This window comes from Otolemur garnettii, unplaced genomic scaffold (assembly GCF_000181295.1).
Source record: "Otolemur garnettii isolate 467f Iridium unplaced genomic scaffold, OtoGar3 scaffold00006, whole genome shotgun sequence".
In the NCBI taxonomy this organism is placed as follows: Eukaryota; Metazoa; Chordata; class Mammalia; order Primates; family Galagidae; genus Otolemur; species Otolemur garnettii.
Window position 1 is genome coordinate 21,008,133 of NW_003852401.1, and position 27,512 is coordinate 21,035,644.

Here is a 27,512-nt window from a genome sequence, read left to right on the forward strand (position 1 = left end):
GAGGCAGGAGACTCGCTTGAGCCCAGGAGTTGGAGGTTGTTATGAGCTGTGATGCCATGGCACTCTACCCAGGGGGATAGCTTGAGGCTCTGTCTCAAAAAATAAAATTAAATTAAATAAAGAAAAAATAACCTAACTATCCACATTTTATCTCAAAAGAATTATCTAAGCCACTTCCAGAAACTAATTTACTGAATTACTGATGGCCCAACTTTAATGCCAGTGAAGGATCTAAACTAATTATCTGCTAAATATCTTCTAACTCCTAAATCTAAAATCCTAATGTGACATTCAGAGCTCTGTATGATCTGGTAAGCCTTTAGAGCAGTGGTTCTCAACCTTCTTAATGCTGCAACCCTTTAATACAGTTCCTCATGTTGTGATGACCTCCAACCATAAAATTATTTTCGTTGCTACTAAAGAGTTGCTTGGTGTTACTGAGTATTCTTTAAACATCATCTATAAAGACATACATGTAAAGGAAGAAAACTTACCATAGTGCTGCTCCCTGAAATGTTTCATGGTACTAGAGGGGTTATGTTTCTATACTTCATTTAGAATTAGGTCATTTGGGTGTCTATATCCAGTTATCATTTAAGATACTGAGTTAAAACATGCCGAAATAATGAAGTGTTCCTTCCCCTCCACAAACTAAGTTTTTTCTTTTATGATTAGTTAAGGTATAACTACTAAAGCAGCTGTGTTTAGATCTTTGCTCCCATTTCATGTCTCCAATTTTATTGTAGTTAATTGACATCAATAGTATTATGATTAAAGTGGTGAGGTCTGACAAGTTCGTGAACTCATCTTAAACTCAATGAAAATGTTTACTTGGTGCAGGGGATTAACTTATAGTAAATTTTAAAATGTTTAAATATTGGGTTGGGCGCAGTGGCTCATACCTGTAGTCCTAGCACTTTGGCAGCCTGAGGCAGGTGGATTGCTTGAGCTCAGGATTTCAAGACCAGCCTGAGTGAGAGTGAGACCCCATCTCTACTAAAAATAGAAAAACTAGCTGGGCGTTATGGTGGGTGCCTGTAGTCCCCAGGTACTGGGAAGCTGAGGCAAGAGGATCACTTCAACCTGAGAGTTTGAGGTTGCTATAAGCTATGACACTGTGGCACTCTATCCCAGGTGACAGAGTGAGACTCTGTCTTAAAAAATAAAAATAAAAAATTTTAATATTAAAACCTTAAGAAGGTAGCAAGTTCTAAAAGTGATCTAAGATACTTGATGCAGATTTTAGTTATTCAAATTACACTACTATAACTGACAAATGATAAATAATTGGCCAGGTGTGGTGGCTTACATCTGTAATCCAGCACTTTGAGACTCTGAGGAAGGAGGGTTGCTTAAGTCCAGGAGTTTAAGACAAACCTGGGGAACATAGCAAGACCTCATCTCTACAAAACAAGATGAATAAGCCAGACCTGGTTGCTCATGCTTGGAGCAGTCCTAGCTATTCAGGAGGCTGAGGCAGGAGGATCACTTGAACCTAGGAGTTCAGGGATGCAGTGAGCTGTGATTCTACCACTACATTCCAGCCTAGGTGACAAAGCAAGACTCTTAAATGAAAGACGTGGTAAACAATTTACCTTAAGTCATTTCAGAAGTTGTTTTGCTATCACCTGAGCCTGAAGCCTTTTGTCACGATGCACTCATCTGCCACAGTTATTTATTCAACAGGCATTTACTACGTGGAGCTTGGTACTTTATACTTAAAAAAGCTGAAACATGGTAGAGTTTAAGAGGTTCTTACAATATAACTTGAAGAGAAAAACTTAAATGTGAAAAACTTCTAATACTTAAAAAAATGTGAAGTGTTAGAAAATAAAAAAAGTGTGTTTTATGTATGTAAAATATTAAAGTAGTAACAAATTCAAAGCATATATCAGAGTTGTAAGTTCATTCTACATATTTATTGAAAACCAAATAATGCAGAAGATGCAGGAACTATAAAGCTGAATAAGAGCTCATCCTGTCCTCAGTACAAAAATAATGAAAGAATGTAACAGTAACTTCAAATTAGATGTCAAAGGAAATTAAGAACTATGAGAGTTTACTAGAGAAAGCTTCACGTGAGAGGTGGCGTTTGTGCTGTGACTGAAAATATGTATAAAACTGGGCCTATAAAGACAGAGAAAAGCAAAGGGAGTGTACAAGGAACACAACAGTAAAGTTTGAAAGTAACACTACAGGTTATGGGGACCAATGGGGAATGTCTAGAAAAATAGGTTGAGCTGGGTGATAGAGGGCTGAAAAATACTCTGAAAGTAATTGGGGGAGCTACAGAAGCTGTTGAAGCAAAGGTAGTAACACTTGCATGTAAGAGGAGATAATTGTCATAAATTACCTTGCAGTACTGCTGTGGGGGATCTGTTGAGATGATTCATGTGAAATATGTGGTCCAAGGCCTATCACATAATAAATGCTATTATTCACCTCACTAGAGACAGGTAGGCCTATTAGAATATTATTAGGTAGACCAGCCAGGTGGTACTAAAACCTGGTATCTGGCAGTAATCAGATATCTAGTAATGCTAGAGAAAAAGAAACAAACTGTTTAGATTGAGAAAAATAGAGAATGGTGGTTTTCTTACGGGAAAGCTTTTTTTTAATATAGATAGCTTTGTTTAATTAATTGGCATTGAATTGAAAAATAGCTCAACGTGACTATTCCAAAACATCTTATAAAGTGCACCCCACACACACACACCCCCATAATCCCACCACATGAACACTATTAATGGTCATGAATATTACATGAATATTGGCTTAATCACAAGTTTTCTTACCCAACTGGGAGTTATAGACATTTTACATTTTGTTGTTATTTTAGATTCATATGAGGGTACAGATGATTGTGTTACATAGTTTGTGTTTGTTTGGTAGAGTTCAAGTTATGGTTGTGCCCCTCACCCAGTAGATTTGCCAGATACCCCTACGTTGTCCCTATTATGTGAGAGCACATCAGTTCTCCTACCTCCTCCCCTCTTGGGTTTGTGTTTTTCTCTTGTGTGGGCGTGTATTTGTTCATCTGCTGGTTTCATGTTAGAATTGAGTACACTGGGTACTTGGGAAAGCTTTTATTTTGACTGCCTAAAATTTAGAAATGTTTAAGTAGCAAAGACTATCATGAATAAAGTGGTTCCTAAATTAACCATAAACTTATTGCTAACTAATACTAATATATTTAGGGGAATTGCTGTTTGTGATGGAGTTCTTGTATTGTTTTTTAAACCAAAATTTACTAAGTAAATATTTTTTTCAGATTTCTTGTAACATAGCATACATAAATGACTTTTATTGATTTGAGTGTCTCTTCCTGATTAAACATTCAGTTATAGTTTATAATTTAATTCAACCTGATTACAAAACTTTACATGAGTCTAATTCTGAGGGTCTAATGGAATGATCTAATATACATAAGAATTTTATTAAAACTGTCTAAATTCATAAAACACTGTTAGGAATTAGGATTCTAAGTGCAATTTGAAGAAATGTAGCATGAATTAAGGAAACAGTTAAACTAAAAAATTATTTTTAAAAAGAGAAAACATAGATGTCCTCCAGCAGACACTTAGGCGTTTCTGTAAACTTGAGTTAAGCATGGTGACCCAAATGCCTGAGCCTTCATAGTTCAGCATCCTCCCTTACTGCAGACCTGAAGATGCAGAGGATCCACAGATACTCTCTAGGGTCTCTGCCCAAGGCTGCATGGGGATGGACAGGAACCACTTGGAATTTAAATTCTGCCTCAGTGAATTTTGTTGGTTGTGATCATTTTCTTTTCCTTAGCACAGTGAGCATTCTCTCAGTAAGAGAAGCTGCCAACCAACTTGGTTTCTTTTCCCTTCATGGGAAGTGATCAAACTTTGGTGGAAGACAGTGCTTCTTTCCAAGATCATTTTGGATGAGTTTCTCAAGATCATCTTTCTGAAGTAGTCATGCTTTTTATTCATATAGCTAATGTTTTTATATGCTTTGGGAAGTTTCTTCTCAATTTCCAAGCAGTGAATTGCCTTGATTTTCTGCAGATTTGCATTGCATGTTCTCAATGTAATTCAGGCAGTATTTGACATTAAAGCTGAAATTTCGAATCTCACTTTCAAACTATTTTTTTCAGACTACAAAAATGCTTACTCAGTATGGTGACCATTTATTTGATTTACTTTTTAATAGCCATTGTTTTCACTTTCAAGCCTTTTTAAGGAAGCATTTAACAGCATCGACATATTTCTTCAAATTGACCTGAATTCTACAGGTTCTCAATTTTCTGATTTTCTCATTGTCTGATTACAAGTTGCTATCAGCCACGTAATATTCTCTAAAGAGGGCAGGCAAACTTACTATCTTACTATTTTAAAAGGGCTCTCTTTATCATCTACAACATCTTTCATTCATGTTTTCAAGTTGTCAGGCATTTTTTTCCATTCCTTAATTTCTTAACACTTTCTCTTCTAGCTCACAGCTTCTTGGGATATCAGTTTTAGGTTTTTCTAAAAATTAATGTTCTCATCCAAACCATCCATGATTTCTCTTTGAAGTTCTTCTAAAATGCTTTTAAGATAGTTGTTTTTTAACATCAGTCACTTGAGCCTGAAGTATTTTGATATATCTTTAAGTGACTATGCCCTTGAAGTTAAGCCATGAAATGAAAGTTTAGGGAACTCTCTGCCGTTCTTTTTGAAAAAGTCTGCAATATCCTCAAGGGCCAAGTAGATCTGTACAGATATTTACCAAGTGCTGCCAAACTCGGTTTGTAAGTTCAGAGGACTAGTCTGCACTGGAGACTTGAAGGCTTTGTTGATTTGTGTAATCAATCGAATTATCTCACTGACTTTATCCAGGACAGAAAATCTTTTCCAGCTCTTTTTCCTTTGTTAAAGTATGCATGTTCTTCACTATAAAAACAAATTAGAGAGGTCATATCAAAATCTCTAGTGAAATCCATAGAGTCTTGAGCCTTCTCTCAAGCATCAAATACCACTGAGGGCCAGACAAGAAGGAGAAGACGAGTATCTGTGAAATGGTGCTCTCTAACTTTACTCACCACACAAATAAAAAGGGATATTGTTTGCACAGGGCATTTGAACAAGTGGAAAATGTTGATTGAAGCTAGAGGAGACCAGCCATGAGCTCTGACCACTCTAGTCCCTACCTGGCCCCACAGGAAGCCTGGAAGATCAAAGCAGTAATAGGTCATTACACATTCTCTGCCCATGAGCATGTCAGGGTGTGATAGTGGGGGCACATTGCATTTGAGGACCTCTGTGCGCATGCTCCTGGGTGAGGCTCATTCTTCTGAGTTCAGGTTTCCTTCAGCAGCAGGGAAGCCTGATCCTACCTACCTAGGTCAAAAGTATCTTCCCTTCCCTGAAGGCTCCCTTCTTCATTTGTATTCAGTCAGTCCACAGGGTCGAGGCAGAACACTGAAAGACCTCAATAAATGTATTAACTAATGGCCTTGTATTTCAGTATCAGAATGGCAATGTCTTAATGTTTCTGTGAAGCCAGTTTGTCCCCACATTCAAGCCAAGCATTCCTAGATGGGGCCAACTCTCCATTGGTGACTTAGTGGCCCAGGCTCCTGGAGCCATGTTACCCTTCCATCTTTAGCATATGGCTCCCAGGGTTGCCCTGCAGTTGGTTTCCAATCCAAGAATCATCTTAAGTGTGGTTGCCTCTGTGAAGGAAGTAGGTCCTTCTTTCTGAATTTCAACAAAATCTCACTGTCCTAATATCCCTTTGGCAAGTTCAGTCCAAGCCTCCTTGTCCATCATCTGGAACACTGGCTGAGGGATTCCTTTTCCACAGGGAAAGGAGAGAACCCTAAGTGGATGACAGTCTGGGGGATTTGAGGGACATCTAGGGCCCAAGCCGCAGGTTCCTGTATAGATATGGAGGATTGAGGCTTAGAAGAGACCTTGTAGTCAAGGGGAGGAGATGCCCACATACCTGATGAAGTTTTCTTTGCCTAGAATTCATTTATTTCTTTGAAATGGATAGAGATGTATTTTAGTGTTGTTGAATGTCATTTTTTTCAATGTGTGTAATAAGTTTATTCTGTACTTTTCCTCTTTGGTACAATCTTGTCTTTAGTAGAAAATAGTGCAGTTATGTTACAATGGTGTTTCCAATGACACAGGTAATTTTAGGTGGTTTACTGACTCACTATTAAATAACAATCAGATAGTGAGAAAGTCATTTCTTTAAAACTCTTGTGAACCCTCTGATTATGTCAAAAACAGCCTTACCTTTTTCTTTCTTTCTTTTTTTTTTTGATAGACAGTATCTTATTCTGTCACCCTGGGTAGAGTGCCATGGTATCATCATATCTCACAGCAACCTCAAATTCTTGGCCTGAAGAGAACTTGTCGCAGCCTCTGGAGTTATCCGGGACTGCAGACCTCCCACAGTGTCGGGCTAATTTTCTTATTTTTAGTAGAGGCAAGGTCTCACTCTTGCTCAGACTGGTCTTGAACTCCTGAGCTCAGGCAATCCACCAGGTCTCAGTCTCCCAGAGTGCTAGGATTACACGCATGAGCCACCATGCTCAGCCCTTACTTTTCCTTTGATTCCTGCTCTTCTCTCTCTTTAACAAAGAGAGCAGGTCTCAGGTTCACAGCCTTCTATGAAAATATCTTCCTAAGTTTTGGGGGTTTTTTTGAGATAGAGTCTCTCTTTGTCATCCTCAGTAGAGTGTTGTGGTATCAGCTCACAGAAACCTCAAATTCATGAGCTCAAGCAATCCTCTTGTCTCAGTTTCCTGAGACTACAGGCACCCACCACAACACTTGGCTCTTTTTAGAGACGGGGGTCTCACTCTTGCTCAGGCTGATCTCAAACTCCTAACCTCAGGCAATTCACCTGCCTCTGCCTCTCAGAGCGCTAGGATTATAGGCATGATCCACCACACCTGGCATCTTCCTAAGTTGTAATAAAAATAATTTACTTTTATTATCTTTGTTTTTATAGTTATCCTCTACTTATGGAAATTGATACTGGTTTTCCATTTAGGGCAGTGGTTCTCAACCTTCCTAATGTCTCCTAAAGCCATGACCCTTTAATACAGTTCCTCATGTTGTGGTGACCCCCAACCATAAAATTATTTTCGTTGCTACTTCATAACTGTAATTTTGCTACTCTTATGAATCATAATGTAAATATCTGATATGCAGGATGTATTTGCATTGTTACAAAGAGGTTGTGACCCACAGTTTGAGAACTGCTGATTTAGGGTAATGATAGAAATTTAAGACAAAAAAATTTTTTAATTAGCTGCCTGAAAGAAAAATATTAGATAAATAATAGTGTAGGGCCAGGCATCCTCAAACTATAGCCCGTGGGCCACATGCAGCCCACCTAACACTTTTATCTGGCCCACCGGTTGTTTTTGCTGCCGCTGCCTGTCCTGCTTAACAGCTCATCCCGGGGCCCGCGGTCTGGCCCTCCAACGGTCTGAGGGACAGTGAACTGGCCCCCTATTTAAAAAGTTTGAGGACCCCTGGACTGTAGGCTATATATGTATGTGCCCCAAAAACAAATTACAGTGTTGCCATGCAAATAATGATACCCTTCCAGAATCTCCAGTCCTTTATGATATCTTCTGTATGGTCTTGTGACAGGGTTTTGGGAACTCAAAAGGAGCTGACTTGCCATAGAGACATGGAAGAGACAACACACAGACATCAGCCAAACTACAGTAGCTTTTACATATTTAAAACTTCACAGTGCTTTCTGGTTTAACAGAAAATTCTTGTCACTAATTGGGGTAGCATTGAGCCTTGAAGTTAAATATAATTAGACGGCATTGCATGTCTTAAGATATAGGATGTTTATGGTATGTTGTTATAGTATGAAATTTTTGAACACAAAAAGATACTACTAACATTTTCCTAATCAGATGCCATATTTTGCTGTGGAAAACCTATTCATATGTATACTGTGCACCCACATTTTTGGCCCAATCTTTCAAGAAAACTCCCCTCAAGAAAGTGGCCAGCTCTCAACTGGGAAAGACACATCTGGGGAGAGCTAATGCTCCCCCGGGTAAATGTACAGACTGCACCACTCTCCCATAGCCACCCTGCTCTGTGAAGACTGCCCTTTCCCTCTCTCCTGGGAGCCCTTTGGGGGCAAAAGACAAGATGGCCATACTCATGGCCAGTGGCGTGTAAGCTCTTGAGGCTGCTCAGCCTATGGGCAGCCAGGCAGGTCTTTGGGGCCTGCACAGGGCTCCTGGTGCCCCTCTGAGTGGCCAGGCCTTAGGCCTCAGTATTTACCCTGCAGGGCTATGGTTTGCCATCCCCTGATTGTGGTGCTCAGTGGAGGCCTCTCTGACCCACTCCCACTGGATCCCAGATCCCACCCTGGCACCCCATGCACCCAGTGGTCCCAGGCAGGCCCCCTGCTTCTGAGCTGTACCACTCACGTAAAGTGCACATCCTTAGTTTTCCCTCAAAAATTTGGGCAAAAAAGGATGCATTATACATGGCAAAATATAGTAAATAGGTCAATTAGCTCTTGGTCTTAAACCTGTAAAGGTTTTTCTTTTGTGAGCATGCTATAGCACTAGGGTGACCAGCTTTTAACATTGGTAAAGTGGGACAACATGGGGGGGGGGGCGGGGCAGGGCCTGACAACAATGCAAACTTTGATAAGCAGTTCTCTATAATCACTTCTCAATAATTATTTGTTATTATTAAAGTTTAACATTATAAAATTAACAAAAATAATATAAAACTCATATTCTGGCAAAATAGCCACATGGCAGCCAAAACCGTATATTCCCTTTCTGTTCTCCCACCCGTTTGTGCATTCTTTCCAAAAATTAGGACTTTTTTAAAATGACTCGGGACAAATTGTTAAAAAGCGGGACGTCTGGTCACCATATATAGCACAGACTTACTTGGAATAATTCTGTGAATAGTTGGTTCATTATTGGCAAAATTCCAGTTAAAAAGAAACTGGATGGTCCCAGAATACCCTCTTAAATTCTATCCCTCAGAAATAATACCATGCATGGCACAGAGAGTATCATGCATTATAACATTTATTGATGAAGTTTTTCCCATTTTAATGTTTCTCATCATTTCCTTACTTGATTAGTACTGCTAGTTGCTCTACTAAGAATGTAACACTGACTTGTTATTAGAGATGATATACATTGTTCCTGCAGCATTCCAAAGCAGAATGTTAGATATTAAATCCAAGCAAAAATGTGAGGGGAATCATTTCAGCATTTCTCAGGTGTTTTGCTGTCTCTTAAGGTGAGTAAGGTGGTGGTGACTGTTCAGTAGAGAGTTTCTCATAGGAAGATGGAGCATTGGGAACCTGTGAGAATGAGAAAAGGAGATTGTGGGCTTGACAACAGTATATTTGTTTCTGGGAAGAGATTAAATTAAAACAACATCATAGTTACACTTTTGCTGTGCACTAAAACTTGTGTCTGCATCTAATTTCCACCTAATGAGATATATATATATTTTTTTGGCCAGGGCCAGGTTTGAACCCACCCCCTGTGGTACATGGGGCAGGCTGGCACCCTACTCCTTGAGCCACAGGCACACAGGTGTCACCCTGTAATGAGATAATTGTTAACTCTTAATTTAACAATTTAACCTCTCTGGGGGGAAGGGTAGAGAAAAATAGAGCTAAAGGGTTTTCCAAAATCTCAAAAGTTTATTTCATCATACAAGGCCTGACAATTAAGTCCATGAACTTGCCACAGTCCACTTACTTTGTCAGCACTGTACAAGTTGGTGAAGTTTCATAACTTTGGTATATCAGTGTCTCAACGTGTGGTGGTATCTTGCTGAATGCCATTCATTATTGTTGCTGTGTGTTTTTGTGTGCCATACGATGACAGCTCTAATAGTTATTTTAGAAAAAGAATTCCAAAATTTCTATGAATGGTGGCTTGGGCCCTGGCATCAGTGTTTAGCTTCCTAAGGGGGGTATTTCAAAGGTGACCATAATGATATTCAGCAATGAGATATGTAGCATTTTTTCAAGGATGAGTTCATGAACTTAATTGTCAGGGCTTGTGCATCTTAATTCACACTACTGTCAGGTGCTCAGTAACAACATGTGGGCTAGTGGCTACCCCATCGGACAGCACAACTCTATACAATTAATTTAGGTACTTTTTCCCCTCCCCAATATACAAAGGGTACCAAAAAATGTATACATATTTCAAGAAAGGAGAAAGCTATGTTTAATTTTTATTACTTCAGTTATATCTGATTTCTACAACGTGCTCAGTGTGACTTGTATTCACCTTTTGTTATCAGTATATATTGAGAATTACAATTTTAATAGAGTTTTTTCCTTTCTTTAAAATGTGTATACATTTTTTGGCACCCTCTGTATATCAAATCAACATTCATGAAAAAGCCAAATATAACTAAAAACACAAAACAAAAGGATATTGTATCCAGAACCAATATCTTCCTTTGGAACTCACATAGAGGTCATTGAGTACATTCACATTATTTGCTTTTTAGATGAGAATTATCATATTCATTTGAGTTATTAAACAGTCATACATGGAAATATTCAGATGCAGGATCTCAGTCTCTCTGAATTTACCTCCCTGAATTCCAACCTACCACAAGATCACAATTTCTTTCTTGAAAAGGCAGTTTGCTGTCCTGATGACCAAGCCCTTCACGTGAGCATCTTCTTGTTAAGGTGCTTTGACTACCAACATGATGGTTTTTATCCTGAAACAATTTGATAAAGGCCAGTAGGTAAGTCTATTAAAGAAAAGAAAAGGAAGCCAAAGTTTAAGAATGAGTTTTAATCTAGATTCTGCTACTTACTTGGCTGTGTATCCTCAGGCTAGTCACTTTACCTGTCTGAATTCCAGTTTTTCCATCCGTAATAGGATAATACCACCTGCCTCTCAGAATTGTTAAAGGAATTAACTAGAGGTAAAGCATTACTGTATTGCCTGGCACCCATAGTTAGTCAAAGAATAATTCTGAAGGGAAGAAGAGTGAATCTACAAAAAGAACCTCTTTCAAAATTATCCTTCAGAACTGAAGGAGAAATAGACTTTCTCAGGCAAACAAAAACCAAGGAAATTTGGCTTGGCACCTGTAGCTCAGAGGTTAGGGTGCTGGCCACATGCACCAGGGCTGGTGGGTTTAAACCAGGCCAGGGCCTGCTAAAACAATAATGGCAACAAAAACAAAAAAATACCCAGGCACCTATAGTCCCAGCTACTGGAAGGCTGAGGCAAGAGAATCACTTAAGCCCAAGAGTTTGAAGTTGCTGTGAACTATGTACCATGGCACTCTACGGAGGGCGACATACTAAGACTCTGTCTCAAAAAAAAAAACCAAAGGAATTTGTTGCCAGTAGGTCTACCTTGTAAGAAATGTTAGAAGTTCTTCAAAGAGAAGAAAAATAATGGGTCAGTAATTCAGATCTACATAAAGAAAGGAAAAGCATCCAAGAAGGAGTAAGTAAACACTTTTTCCTATTCTTTAACAGATAATTCTGATTTAATAGTTCAAAATAATCATAGCAACAATGTATTTGATTATGTATACTTTCATATCTATGTGTGTTTATATAACATGTAAAATGAATGATACAAGAAAAGGAGGAAGGAATTAGGATTATTTTGTTACTAAAAGGTACTAAAACTACCAATGAAGCAGTATGGTCTTTTTTGAAAGTTGGATTGTTGTGAATATATATCCCAAATTCTAGGGCAAGTACTAAAAAAAGTAAAAATATATATATGTATGTATATATATGTATACATACATATATATATTTTGTACATATATATATACATATGTATACATATATACACATATATATATTATATATAGAGAGAGAGAAAATGGAACATATATAAAAAATATATATATATAGAGAGAGAGAGAGAGAAAATGGAATCATATAAAATGTCCAATTAAAACCACAAAAGGCAGAAAATGAGTGAAAAACTGATAGGAACAAATAATAAATATGATAGATATTACTCAAACTATATCAATAATCACTTTCAACATCAATGATTGAAATGAACCAATTAAAAGACAGTGATTGTCCAACTGGATCAAAAAACAAGACTCAGCTATGTTGCCTACAAGAAACCCAAATTAAATATAAAGACACATGTACATTAAAAGTAAATGGGTGGGCTCAGCACCTATAGCTCAACCGGCTAAGGCCCCAGCCACGTACACCTAAGGTGGCAGGTTTGAATCCCCAGCCCGGGCCCGCCAAACAACAATGACGGCTGCAACCAAAAAATAGCCGGGCGTTGTGGCGGGCGCCTGTAGTCCCAGCTACTTGGGAGGCGGAGGCAGGAGACTCGCTTGAGCCCAGGAGTTGGAGGTTGCTGTGAGCTGTAATGCCACAGCACTCTGCCCAGGGTGACAGCTTGAGGCTCTGTCTCAAAAAAAAAAAAAAAAAAGTAAATGGGTGGAGAAAGGTACCATGCTAATACTAATCAAAAGAAAGTAGAAATTTCTATATTGATTTCAAAAAGAGCAATTTCAAGGCAAAGTTATGGGGAAAGAGAGGCATTACCTAATGCTGAGGGGATTCATTCTCACAACAGCATAGCAGCCCTTAACATGCATGTACCTAATAATAGCACATCAAAATACATCAGATAAAAATGGATAGAACTGCAAGGAGAAATAATTGCATCTACCATGGAGTGGGAGTTGGAGACTTCAACACTCCTTTATCAAAAATGGACAAATCCAGCAGATGAAAAATTAGTAAGGACAGAGTCGAACAATAAAACCATTAATCTAGATATAATAGACATCTATAGGCTGCTTCATCCAATAGCAGCAGATTCTTCTCAAGCTCACACGGAACATTCACCAAGACAGACCACATTCTGGGCCATAAAACAACAAATATAAAAGAATAGAAATTATACAATATTTGCTTGTGAGACCATAATAGAATTAAATCAATAATGGAAAGAAAGCTGGAAAATCCAAAAATATATGGAAATTAAGCAACACACTTCTACATAACACCTAGGTCAAGAGAAATTTAAAAATATTTTAAACTAAATGAAATTAAAACAACTCATCAAACTTTGTGGGATGCAGTGAAAGCAGTTCTTAGAAGAAACTGTAAGATATTGAGTGTGTATGTTAGACAAGAAGAAAGATCTAAAATCAGTCATCTACGCTTCCACCTTAGGAAACTAGAAAAAGAAAAGCAAATGAACCCTTTCCAATTCAATTTTTCTGCCACCCACATATCCCCAGCTCTTATTCATTTGGGGAAGGAAGTTGGTGGATTACTTGTAATTATTCTACAGTTTTAAAAGACAAAAACCCCCCTGATGATTTTATTATCTATTTTAGGTTGTATAACAAAGTGTTTTTGTTTATAATATTTTTGAGTGTGATACTTTCTGAAGCAACCTCCAGGATGCAGGCCTGGCTTCCTCTTGCATGTCTCACAGTAGCAAGTGGTTTCTTTCCTTCCACTTTTATCATTTCTTCTGCTACAAACCATGCAATACTTTTATTTTTTTTTTCATTTTGCATTATAAAATGCGTCCTCCCGTTTAGTCTTTCTTCAGTGTCAGAAGATGAGGTCTTCCCCGCTTTCTTGAATTTGAGTTCTTCACATTGCTCACAAGCTGAGTGATGAGATTCTCCTGTAAGAAAGATGTATCTGCACTTTTTCTCCACTCTTCTTTTTATCTAGTGAGTAAAGGATGTAGCTGTTCACAACCACAACTTCCATCAGCCAAAAGAAGAATTTTTTCTACCATTTGTAGGACCTCCTTGTAAATCCATAACATCCACAGTACTGATCAGCTCTGTCCACTCTTCCCATAAACTTGTGTATTATAAAAGAAATGTCAATTTTTCAAATTGAACAGGCTATTTCTTCTTATAACCAGGGATCAACTGTGTTTAAGGGTCAAAGAATATAATCAGCGTAGTCACTAACATCTTTTCATACAATGAGAGGCACATTATTTTCACATCACATTAATAGGCACATAATTCATGTTCCTAAAGTTTCTTTTTCAGATCACTTGGAAATTCCTGGAAGCCATAACTTCCTGTTTTATTTATTTTCATTTCATGCAATTTCTGAGCAAGTTAAGGGCTTGCATAGAACCTGTCAATGTAGATGTGATAGCCTGAACCACTCATATGTGCTTGTAAAACTTGTGCCAAATGAATCACTATTTGAGATGTAAATGGAAAACCATAACAAATAACACTTTTATTGTTGTCTTGGGAACAACAGGAATATGAGAAAACACATAACCATTTTCTAAATCACACAAGCAAAAACACAACATAAAAACCATATCAGATGTCTTCTGACATCAGAGCAGACCAGGAAAATCATTATATTGGACAAACTCTGACATAGGATTAAATCCAAAGTAAGCAGAAAAAAGAAAAATTAAAGCAAAAATCAATGAAATTGAAAACAAAGAATTAATAGAGCTAATTGATGAAACCAAAAGCTGGTTCTTGGAAAAGATCAGTAAAATTGATGAGCCTTAAGCCAGGCTAAGAAAAATTAAAAAAGGAGAAGACACAAACTCCTGTTATCAGAAAGAGAGTAATCACTACAAATCCCATGGACATGAAAAAGATAAGCAAGGAATACTATGTTCACAAATCTGAAAGCAGAGAAGAATGTAACAAATCTTTGAAAGACATAATCTGTCAAAATTCACACAAGTAGAAATACACCATGTGAATAGGTCTATATTTCCACAAAAATTGAATCAAAAAATGAATAACAGAAAGCACCAAGCCCAGATGTGTTCACTGGTGAATTCTCTTAAACATTTCAGAAAGAAATTATACCAATTCTCCACAATCTCTTTCACAAGACAGAAGCAAAAGAGAGTCTGCCAGCATTACCCTAACACCAAAACTAGACAAAGACATTACAAGAAAAGAAAAATACAGATTAGTATCTCTCATGACTATAGATTTAAAAACCCTCAACAAAATATCAGCAAATCAAATCCACAATGCATAAAAAGAATAATATGCCATGACTGAGTGGGATTTATCCCAGGTATATAAACTTAGTTTAACATTGGAAAATCAATTAATTAATTCATTACACCAACAGGCTAAAGAAGAAACAAGCACCTGATTACATCAATAAATACAAAAAAAGCATTTGATAAAAATCACATCCTCATTCATAGTTAAAAGCTCTCAGTAAACTATAATAGGAATAGAGGGAAACTTCCTCAACTTTGCTAAAGACTATCTACAAAAATCCTAGGGCGGCACCTGTGGCTCAAGGAGTAGCACGCCAGCCCCATTTGCCAAGAGTGGTGGGTTCAAACCTAGCCCCGGCTGAAAAACTGCAAAAAATAAAAATAAAAAAAGAATATCTACAAAAATTCTGCAGCAAACAAAACATAATGATGAGAAGCTTGATGCTTTCCCACTAAGATCAGGAACAAGGCAAGTATGTCTCCTCTTATCACTCCTTTTCAACATCATCCTAGAAGACCTAGCTAATGCAGTAAGCCAGAGAAAGGAAATAAAATGTATACTTATTGGGAAGAAAAATAAATAAAACTGTTCTTTTCATTATTAATTTTTTTTATTTTCTTAAGTCTCTCACCTGCCATAGGACAGGAATGTGATCCACTGTCTCAGATCACTGCCAGCATTCCACATTTACATTCTAATTCAGGGTGCATATTAAAAATGCAGATTCCTGGACCCGACCACCAGAGATGATCCCAGAATATGCCTTTTAGCAAGGGATTACAGTGCATGTGTACTCACCATGCACTGGGAAACTCAGTACTCTGACATGTGAGTGTAAACTGAGCTGTCAGCAGGGGCCTTGAATCTCTTCTCCAGGAATCAAAAGTATTATGTACTAAACTTCCAAGTGAAGGTGCAAAACTGTTCATACAAAAACCTGCCTTCATTTCTTACAAATCATATCCCACTCCCTGCTGCAGAAACATGTTACTGCCAAAAAGCAGTCATTCCTTTCAAAATATGTTTTTCGGGGCTCAGGGGAATTGTGTTAACCAAGGGAGAAATTTTAGGAGATCTAAATGCCAGACACCCTCATTATCATTCCATGGTCAATGAAAGTTGGAAAGTAGACATTTCAAAGCTTAATGAAGGCTGCTAAAGTCATTCAGGTACCCAATGCTTGTATTTATTGTCATTTATGTTCTTTTGCTTTAAAATGGAAATAGAATCACCAAAGAGAGAAAAGGAGATAACTGTGTAATTAAATGCAGCACTTAATGCACCATTTTACATAATTTTGCCTAAATTTCTTAGACTGCTAATTCCCAACCTGGCTTTTCTGGAGATATGAAAGTCTCAAAACAAGTTTTTAATATTAATTTTAAAAATAAATATGATAGCATTTTTGAGCAGTAGGGGAACCAGGGAATTTAAACATATTTCTAACTCATAAAAATTTCAGACACAACCAATCACTGAGCTAGTCATAGAGGAAAGGAAACACGGTGGGTTGAATTTGAACCTTACCAAGTAAAATGTTCACAGTGGCTGAGCACACAACATTAAGACTCTCATTCTTCAAATGAATGAATTTAAGATGAGGGCACTGAAGTGTAAAGGTGAAAAATTATTGTCTTTGTGTCCAGTAACATCAGGCTGATAATTGTAGTTAGTTAAGAAATGGGTACCGACATATTGAGTGTGTGTAGCCTTTACTCTCTGAAAGACTGAATCATTGTAGTTTTGATATTCAAGCATATAGTGAAATAAAAGCATAGAAGAAAATATGTATTACATAAACATGGGTAGACATTGTGTTTATATCATCTGTTTCCACCATTGCTAATAAGGCTTGGAGTAGTTAAAAATCTAAGATCACCAACCACGTCAGTGGCAGACAATGAGACCACATCCTGATGCCATACAGTTGCTTGATTGCTATATACCGGGCACTGGAGAAACAAAGATGAATAAGAAATAATCTCTAATTCATTTCATAAATGGGGAAAAGAAAAAGGGTGGAAGAGGCAAAAAGAAAATAACTAATTACAAGGCAATGTCACAACCCCATGCTAGAGTTAAAGTGGAGTTCTGTGGCAGACAGCAAAGCCTTCCCCTCCTAACCTGTTGGGAACAGCCACGGAGAGGTGCCATATGAGTAGTTCTATCCCTAACTTTCTAGCCCAAGCCTTCCTTCCAGGATTCGGTTGGAACCTTCTTGTTCACTCAGCAACTTCTCCTCCTTTCTACTAAATGTTAACAGTCTAGAAGGCTATGCTCAGTGGGCATTTGAGCCCCCAAACTTGCCCTGACTTTCTTTCATGGTTTGTACTTGTTTTCACGCTCTGCTGAAGTTTCTCGACAAGGAAGAAAAGAATTGAAAGCTGCATCTTTCACCTTCCCCTTCTCATCAGACTGCCAGTCTCCAACCCCAATCCCACATGGACCCTCCTCTCCTTCCCAGGACATTTTCCTCTGAATGAAGTACATGCTGAATGAGGACTGGAACTTTCCAACAACTTTTGTAAAGGTGACTTTTTGTGTTATGCATCAACCTGAAAAACATTATCTGTAATAACAAGAAAGAGGGAAAGAGAGATCTTTTCATTCCACTGCACACTGTAGAGAATGCCTTTGAGTGCTTAAATGGCAAGGTGCTATCTGACTTTGAAGCAAGGCTGCTAAAAGTCATAGTTTTTATAGTTTACAGACTCGGTTGATAATTTCCATGTGTAGAAGATCCTGGTACCACAAGACTGGAGTGTCTTATTGTGTTAGCTTCCTGCTAACTTGGGTAAAGAACAAAAAATTTATAACCATTTATACCACTTTGGCCATTTAGGAAGGATGAAACCTGTTTATAAAACACACACACACAAGGTGATCCTTTGTGTTGCTGAGGGAAAGATGGTTTTCTCATTGCACTAATGTCTGGAGGGGCCTTGGACATCCTGAGCTGACTACTGTAGAGTTAAAAGAACTTGGAATTCCCAGGTAACTGTGAGGAAAGGAGTGAAGAGAGAAGGCAGGAGTGGGCCAATAAGCAGAGGAGTAGAACCAATAGGAATCCCTAGAAGTACTGGTGAGACCTGAGGTGCCTAATATACTGCAGCTTGCTATGCAAGAGGACCATGAACCCCAACCCACATGCCCCACAAACCATCAGTGCTCGGCACTGACACTCAGGTACCCAAGTTTACTACACCTAGGACCATTATGTTCCCCAAAGTTCTTATGTTAGAAGTTCAACCCCCAGTGCAATAGTGTTGAGAAGTGGGAACTTTAAGAGTTGATTAGGTCACCAGAGCTCTGCCCTCATAATTACACAAATGTCATTACCTTGAAAGTGGGTTTGTTATAAGAGTGACTTCTGCCCCTTCTTGCTCTCTCAGACTCTTTTGTCTGGGTGATGCCTTCTGCTATGATATGACGCAACAAGAAGGCCCTTGCCAGATGCTGATAGCCCCGTGATCCTGGACTTCCCAGCCTACAGAACTGTGAGCTAAAGAAATTTCATTTCTTAAAAATTAACAAGTCTCTGGTATTCTGTTATAGCATCACAAAATAGACAAGGCACAGGACAAGTTTCAGGGTGGGGTTTGTGCCTGGGCAGAGGCAGAGAAAGATTTTCAAGAAGTAAAATATAGCAAACAATTCATCAGAAGCGGGAATCTAAGCTAGAGTGATCTTGAAACTGTTATCCCACTCCCAGAAATTCAGAAAAAGAAGTGGAAAGGGAGTCCTGAATCTGGAGTGATCCTGGCAGTGGGAACTATGCTCACCGTCAAGGTTCTGTATCCACTTCGTCTTCTACAATACCAGCAGCCGATGAGCAGTAAAATTCCCAGGATCACTGTCAGGATGCCAATCCCTGCAGCCCTGCCCCAAGAGACAGACAAATCCACCTTGGCATAGAAACATTGTTCCAGATTGTGATGAAATATAGATCAATCAATCTTCTCTCTTCCTATGGGTTTTGACAGCCTGAAGAAGCACCTCAAAGTCCCCAAGTAGTTTCCCACCCTCCACACCAGTACCCACCAGAGCTCTGGCACCAGGGACAGGTCCTTGTCTAGGAGCCTGTCAGGTGTGTGCACACAGAAGCACTGCTAACTGGAATGGCCCAAAAACCCACATTCCAGGTGTAAGAAGTGCCGTAACAACTGATCCTTGTGTGGACGATGTATTTATTTATTAGGACTAAATTATCCTTTCTTCTCGTCAAAGCTGGCTTAAAGCGTATTTTTCAATTGGTCCACAAAAAAAAAAAATATATATTTATTTATATTTATTTATAAATATATATATATATATATGAAAATTAGCATTGACTGGGATGGCTCTACAACCGTAGCTCAGTGAGTAGGGTGCCGGCCACATACATTGAGGCTGGCAGGTTCAAACCTGGCCTGGGCCTGCTAAACAACAATGACAACTACAACAAAAAAATAGCCAGGCATTGTGGTGGGCATAGTCCCAGCTACTTGGGAGACTGAAGCAAGAGAATCACTTAAGCCCAAGAGTTTGAGGTTGCTGTGACCTGTGATGCCACGAGAACTCTACTGAGGATGACAAAAACAAACAAACAAACATTGACTGGGTATCTACTATAACCATGTGCTGTGCTAAACTTTCTACATGCATTAGCTTATTTAATTCTCATGACAACCCTGCAGGGTAGGGACCATTTATCATTCCCATTTCAAAGATGAGAAATTAGCAGTTAAATGACTTGCTGGTGGTCATGCAGAGCCAGTACAAGACAGAGCTAGGATTTGAACCCAAGTCTGTCTCAATTATGTTTCTGCCTCTCTTCCCCAAACTCAAACTCACCCCTTTACTCCTTACAGCTATAGGGAGAAGCGTCTGAGCTGAACCTAGAGCAAAAGTATAGCATTACTTATCAAGGAGGATCTGGTCCCAAGCTGCAGGAAGCCAATCTGGGGATCTAAACCAGTGGACTTCCGAGCTAACAATTGCCTGACCACCACAACATGATCAAAATTGAGAGTACTGAGTTTGTTATCAACTTGTTAAAAAAAGGCTCTGCAGAGCTCAGTGATTTATAAGAGGATGAGTGGCCACAGGAGAAGCAAGGCCAAACTAAGCCTTCTCCTGGAGAGACTTTTGTCCAGAATCATCTACCAGACCACCTCTGTCTCAAGGCTGCTGGGAAATCAAGTTTGTCCTGTCCATTTCTAAATGAGATGGAGAAATAATCATGGGATGGCAGTGCTAGATGGAAACTCTGACCCAATTATGTAGGCCAATCCACCTATAGTATAAACCGTGAAGTTGAGACCAACCAAGATTCATCAATGTCATCACCACCATAGTGACTATTCTCCCATTCATTGAACACCAATTTATGCCAGGCACTGTGCTAAGTACCTCACATACATGCTTTTATTTCATCCTAACAACAATCCTTTGAGGAAGAAATAATGTTCATTCTACAGCTGACAAAATACCCAAGGTTTGCACAACCATTAAGAGGCAAAACCAACATTTATGGCAACTGGCATTAGATACCCAATGAGTGAGCACTAGAATTTGGGCCAGATCCAGGTCTTCCATCTCCCAGGCCAGTGATTTTACTGCAGATCACTCTTTCCCAAAATGAAACTGTCACAAGGAGTATTCAATGGGCCCTTGTGACTGAAAGCAAGTGATTCTACTCCCAGCATGCCCGTACTCTAGTTTTACCCTGTGGCCATCCCCCTTAAACATCTTGATACAGATACAGCTCTGTTCCAGCTGTTTATGCACAGTCACATTGCACTCACAACACGCCCAAGGGACTGAAAGACACCAGAGTATGCCAGACCCACTAGAAGAACCTACTGCCCAGAATAGCAGAGATCCTCAGAGTGACACCTAAATACCACCTGCAGAAGAATCATGAGAGAGACATGTTAAGGTGCAGATTGTGGGCCCTACCCCTGGCTCATCAAATCAGCTTCTTAGTAGCCATCCCTGGGAATCTGCATTTTAACAGGCTCCAGGGATGACTTATGCCCCACTCAACTGCGAGAACTCCTTTCCACTGAAGTTTCAAAGAAATAGATAATACTCAAAGCAGGTGTGTTGACTGTTTTGACTATAGGTGTGAGGGGTTGCTTTGCATTGTTCTTTCTCATGTTACAAGGTGGTACAATTTCAAGAAGGATAAATATCCTCAGATCTTAGAGATGAATTGCTACCATGAAGATGTCCTCATTCCCTTAGCTGTGCTGAACCTGTTCAGACAGGTAGTCAGCTAGGCAGGGACAATTCATGAGAGGAATGAAATGGGGGGTGGCCTGGTGCTCACTTATTTTCTGGACTGATCTCCTTCACAACCCTGCATGAGACATGATGTTCCATGTATTCATTTGTTCTTCCCTCACAGGGTGACTCTGGCCACCTGCCCACCCTACAGACAGTGTGAGGATTGAGCAGGCCAAGAAGACAGAGGCAACCTGAGGGCAACAATATGTCAAAAGGAACGACTTTCTGCTAATAGAAGGAAAGGTCCCACATATACAGGTTGAATAGGAATTTTCTCTTTGCACTGTGACCCAGAAGCTACCTCATGTTCTAGGAAGATGTCAAGGATTCTACCTGACTCTGCATTAATGCCTCGTTCAGGCTGTAAGACACGGAACACTAATGCCCCCAGTCAAGGGGTTGCTTCACATGATAATGGTAAGAAACCCTTATGCCCTTTATTAAGCTAGTGTTCCTCAACTCCAGACCCACCTCTCTGCTCTGATGCTGGGGCTACGTTCTGCAAACCCCACTTGGCTCCCATTAGAGGACTCTAGAGGGAGCCCATCAGCCTGGAGAAGGGGAAGGAGCTGCTCCTAACAGGCCACCTACTGTTGCCCTCTACCATCACCTCAGCGACAGTTCTTCATGCAGTTAGTCCCAAACACCAGCTCTTTTTCTGGCCTTCCTAGAGCTGGCTGCATTACGCCCCTCCCCACTAAGAGCACCAGCCAGCCAGTGGCCCTGCCTCAGAGCTCTGCATGCTTGATTCATGCACCCCCACTAAGCTCCTGAGGCACCAGCACCAGCCAAACAGAAATCCCTCCTTAGAGACCTGGCTCCCATCTCTGTGGGGTCCCACCTCTAGCTCCAGGTTCTGACGCCCCTCACTTTCCTTTTATTCCCCAATCCCAGAAGTGGAAGCCGCCTCCTGCATGCTCTGCTGTTGGGTTGCCTCTCTGTCTTGTTGGTCCACTGAGTTCTCATGCCTATTGAGCCAATTCCTTATATTAAAGTCCCTATGCTGAAACTCCTAGTTGGTTTCTGCCCTCCTGACTAGACCCTGAAATAACCCTGTTTAAGGCTCTGGATGCGGGGCGGTGCCTGTGGCTCAAAGGAGTAGGGCGCCGACCCCATATGCAAGCGGTAGCAGGTTCAAACCCAGCCCTGGCCAAAAACTGCAAAAAAAAAAAAAGGCTCTGGAGGCGTCTGGACACTAGACTCCCAGCTGGGAGTGATGGCACCAACTGGCAAAAACACCTTCTGCCTTCAGTGAGAAGCTGCTGAGCCTTCAGCTTCACACAGACACACTGATCTCTGCCCTAGCCTCTCACTGGATGTGAATGTGCAAATATTTGCCTCTTAATAGAATGGACTCCGGAGGCAAACAGACCCAGATTTAAATCCCAGTGCCACCATGCCAGGTTGCATGTTTCCTAATTTCTCTAAACCTTTCCTCATTTATCTGGCAAGCAAGATACCCACCATGGTAGGTGTTACCCTGTGGGGAATGAGCATCAGTGAAAGGAGTTGCCCTAGCTTGTCCTTCGTCTTTCCCTTTCTGTTGCCAAGACTTGGAGATAAAGGTGCACCACCTTTAGCCATGGAGACAAAAAGCAACACTTGAAGGGAATAGCCAGCCAGAAAGAAAGAAAACTGGCAGGGCTTGAACTTTTTACTCTTGGATTATTACATGAGAGATAAATGAAATTATACTTTCAAGAAGAGTCTGTGGCCTGGTGTGATGACTCACGCCTGTAATCCTAGCACTCTGGGAGGCCAAGGTGGGTGAATTGCCTGAGCTCAGAAGTTCAAGACCAGCCTGAGGTAGAGTAAACCCCTGTCTCTACTAAAAATAGAAAAACTAACAAGGCATGGTAGTGGGCGCCTGTAGTCCCAGCTACTCAGGAGCCTGAGACAAGAGGATCTCTTGAGCCTGGGTTTGAGGTTACTGTGAGCTATGATAGCAGAGCACTCTACTCAGGGTAACAGAGTGAGAATCTGTCTCAAAAAAAAACAAAAAACAAAAGTCTGTTGATTCATCATACAGAGGCTGAAAGGATATCCTAGCTAACACCATGTGCAGCTGCCTCCCCTCCCTCAAAGTGTAATATTTTTGCTTTTAGAACATTTCATTAGAAGACACTGCCACCATCATCCACAACTGGCCTCATGGAAGTATTACAAAATCTCTCACTGGGGTCTTCTGAAGAAATGCTTCTAACCTGATTTCTCCCTCAGCACCCTTCATGGGTTCTCTGTCTTGCTTGTCCCTGCTGGTTGACTCTGTCAAAGATTTTTCAACAACACGAGAAATAGTCCAAGTAAAAACCTGGCTCCTTGTTGTCCTGCTGGAGACCTACTCAGAGGGTGGCACCTCCCTCATACCAAACCCTTTCCCACTCCTAGAACATACAGAGAGTGTCCCTGTGGCCACTCGTTCCCCACTATGGCATTTACACTTGCTGAGAGTATACTCATGCCTTACTCTCCCACTACCACGAGCTTTTTCAAAGATAAGAACAGTGTCTTGGGCCAGTTTACAATGCTTAGCACTCAGAAATGTTTAATCATATAAATACTCATTTGTTATTAACTCTGAATACCAAATACTTTTTTTTAGGACAAAGTTATGCTGCAAAAGTCACAACCACCATCTTCACCCTGGAGTCAAGCTGCAGGCTGAGTCACACACACCTGCCTTTCTCCTCACTGGCTCTTCCGCAGCCCACTTTTGTTCTGTCTGCAAACCACTTTCAGGAGCTTGAGTGGAGTAGACAGAATAAGCTTTAAGGAAAGAGGCATCTTGATCCTGGACACATGTGTTTTGGCTAGGGAACCTTGGCCCAATAACCAAGAATTCAGACAAAAATGGCAAGATTCAACGTTTTATCTTTGCTATCTTGCTGTTTGGCCTCAGGGAAGCCTGAGTGAGTCCTTGAAGGACCACGCAGTCTCCTTTTTTGTGGCCAGAGATTCTAGTTTCTGGAGAGAGAGGAACTGGCGTGTGCTGGTGGAAGTCATAAGGCTTTTGGCAAACAGCAAACTGGAACCCCTGCTGGGTCTAGTTTTGAACTTACTCTTCAGCTGTGATGTATGAGTGGTGGTGCCCCTTCTTGGGGTTACCGTAGACAAAGTGAGCATCTTCTCTTGGCATCTTATAGGGTCAGGGCACAGGACACCTAACAGAAGGGCACATGGGCATCATTTAGTGCATCGAAAGCAACCTCATTCATCATCTCATAAAGACCACAGAGGCGTTCACACTAGGACACTGACACTGACGGCCAGGACCCTCTCTCTGTGAGAGGGTTTGCCCTTGCTTCTTTCGTTAATGTCAAGGGTTTTAGAAATAGCTCTGGTTTCTAACCCCTTCTACTAACTGAAAATTAAGTTCAAAGAAGAAGTTACAAACTAAAGCAAAGAACTTTTAAATTAAGATATTATTGGGTGGCAGGTGATGCTCTTCATTTGCCTTCAGTTTGACTCTATACCATAAACTTACATAAAAACCAATAAACAAAAAGTACATTTTACTCATTTTCTCCCTTCTCTGGTACACGCCTGTGGCTCATAAAATAAGAAGAGTTATTTCTCTCCAAAGTTATTATTTAATATCAATCCCTGGACAAACAGAAGGCCTTGATAACCTAATGTATGCTCCTGGGTGTCCTCCACCTGAGCCCCCCTGGGGGGTGTGAGGCTGACCGGTCAGCACAGCTCCCTCCAGCCCTGCCTTTCCCCAGAGGGGATCACCTTACACAAGGGCTTCGTCCATGTGCGCTTCACCCAAACTATGCTGAGCAAGTCCAGGGCCTGACGTTGTCTAACAACTTGCTTACCTTCCCCCAAATCAACGTCTGCTTCTCTCTAGTCCAAGTCTCAGGGCTAGAATTTAAAAACAGGTTTTTTTTTTTTTTTTTTTAGCAAAATACAAATAGATAAAAAAAAAAAAAAGCTCATTAAAAATCAATAATGGAAGCTTCTCTCTTTGCTGGTATGCATTCCTCTCCCCTCTTACCGCTCTTGTGCGTTTCAAAGGTCTGATCACTGTGGAGTTATATTAATGAGCTCCAGGTACAACAGGGAGAAAGGGGAGAGCAGAATGAAAGTTTCAGCACATGTGTAATTAGCTATTCCCGACTGTAAAAAATAAGTTACAGTTGAACTCACTTATTGTAGAGATGAACCCTGTGTTCAGAATTACATATAATAAACTTGATTCTGCATTATATTGGTTAAACATCTATACCTCATGCTCAGAGCCTTGGCAAACCAAGTAGGAACAAGAAAGACACTTCATCTTGCTCAACCCAAGACAAGTGGTCCCTTAAGTAACAGGAGAATGCTCGAACTCAGGGAGGCTGCTTCTCCCCAGCAGGTGCCACCCTGAATCATGGCTTTTCTTCTTGGCAGTCTTGGAGGACTGAGAGAGCACCTAGGAGGAGATTTCGTGAACCCTCCAAAGTTGAAGAAATACAAACATTGCGGAGAAATCCTGTTGACAGTCAAGCATCAGGTAGACAATGAAGGATGGCAGAGAAGTTCACCAGAATTTCCCAAACCCTGCTCTGAAAGAATAGGACTAGGAGTATGGTGAAAGGTAATACTCTTACCTTCCTGAATGAGATAGTCCCCCGTCTCTGGCTGGCTGTGTATGTGAAGATTGCTTCTCTGGCTCTTAATTTTTTTAATTTTTTTTCCTGGTCTTGAGTCCCATGATAGTCACGGGTTTGGGTTCTGACGGGATCATCTGTAATTGCTTAATTGGCATGAAAGAAATAGACTTCATTCTTCTTTTCAAAAAGTCACAGTTTGCTGCAGCCTGTTCTCCCTGATGCCATCCTAGGGAAGCAATTTAATTTAAATGTGGGTTCCCCCTCTGTAGGGCTGCCAGATAAAATATACAATGGCTGGTTAAATTTGAATTTCAGATAAACAAAAAATTTTTTTCAGCATAACTTTGTGTCATACACATTCCATGGGATATACTTATACTTAAAAAGTTATTTTGGGGGCATCACTTGAACCCAGAAATTTGAGGTTGCTGTGAGCTAAGCTGGCACCATGGCACTCTTCAAGAGTGAGACTTTGTTTCAAAAAATAAGTAAATAAAGCAATAAAAAAATAAAATAAAAGTGTTTTTTTGTTTATCTGAAATCCAAATTTAAGTAGGTGCCCTGTACTCTCCCTCATCTCCATCTCAAAGGTTGAAGAGGCTTTAGGCTCAGTTCTGGTGATCATCTAGTCCCAGACTCTCATGACCAAGAAAAGGAAATAGTAAATCCCTAAAACCTCTTGAGCTGAGTTCCCTGAGTTTTTATGATGTTCTTAGAGTTAACTGTCCACTGGGTATAGTGAGTTTCCATGCATTTACAAGGGAGAGACAACATTTTCTCCTGGAAAATGAACTATGATCTACTTAGAATCTAGTTGAAACCAGGGCTGATTCTACCTAACATCACAATTTACCTGGGAGTCAAATGTGTATAGCCCAGAAGTATCTCAGTGGGACAGGACAGCTATCCTTGCTCACTAGCTCTCCAAAATCATGTGGGCAAACAAAACAAAGCATAATCCCACGAGAATGAGGAAATATGAGAGTCCTCATCAGCTGAGGACTTAGATTAAATGACCAGTAAGGTCCTCTTCCCCGTCTGTGGGCCCCATTCCTTTCAGATCCCATGACTTTCCAGTTTCCATTGTGGGCTGTGGACAAAGGCGGTCCTGTCTGAGGGTGGTAACAACCCACGGGAAACTGGATATTCATCACCAGAAATGGTAAAGAAGAGAGAAAACAGAGAAAGAGAGTTGGTCCTTTTTAGGTGAGACAAGGAAAGCCAATCTGAAAAGGAGAGAAAATTTAAACAGATCTAAACAATAAGAAAGAGTCAGCTATGAAAAGATGATGGAAGAATATTTCAGAAAGAGAGAACATCCAATGCAAAGGCCTTAGGCAGAGCAACAGAACATGACTGAATCTGGGTTCCCAGACTGAGGCTGGCTCAGGAGATTTTGCACAAAAATTGGGACAGATATGTGTACAAACCCTGATGTCAATAGATTTGGGAAGATCAGCTTCAACCTGAACCTCAGGTTTATGCCTGGTAACTCCCAGGAAGTCTTAGTTTTGAGTGCTAGTCTACAAAGAAGGATGCAGTTCTGAGCTGAGGAGTCCAGGGTTTGTGCTAAGCCGCGCTTGACAGCTAACCTGGGCTTCTGGGTGATCAGCAGCAAGATGACAGGGGAGAGAGGTGCTGACCTGCATCCCAGGGC

General features: G+C 40.3%; 1 protein-coding gene across 1 annotated transcript; it reads right to left on the reverse strand.

The window, feature by feature from the left end:
* Positions 1–9,035: 9,035 nt before the first annotated feature.
* On the reverse strand, positions 9,036–25,983 carry MLANA (melan-A). Its single transcript, XM_003782895.2, has 5 exons — positions 25,853–25,983; positions 24,317–24,418; positions 18,770–18,866; positions 10,614–10,727; positions 9,036–9,336 (listed from the first exon to the last, which is right to left on the reverse strand). The coding sequence occupies exons 2-5, from the start codon at positions 24,391–24,393 to the stop codon at positions 9,268–9,270; spliced, it is 357 nt and encodes a 118-aa protein (XP_003782943.1). The 5' UTR covers positions 24,394–24,418; positions 25,853–25,983; the 3' UTR covers positions 9,036–9,267.
* Between the last annotated feature and the right edge of the window lie 1,529 nt (positions 25,984–27,512).

Bases quoted from the DNA above. Each gene is read 5' to 3' on its own strand.
- MLANA (XM_003782895.2), bottom strand. From the start codon at position 24,393: ATGCCAAGAGAAGATGCTCACTTTGTCTACGGTAACCCCAAGAAGGGG. The intron at 18,867-24,316 runs GTAAGTTCAAAA...CTCTTGGGGCAG, and splicing joins TCATACATCACAGCTGAAGA to GGCTGCAGGGATTGGCATCC. The intron at 9,337-10,613 runs GTAGGTTGGAAT...TCATTCTCACAG, and splicing joins AAAGAAATTGTGATCTTGTG to GTTCCCAATGCTCCATCTTC.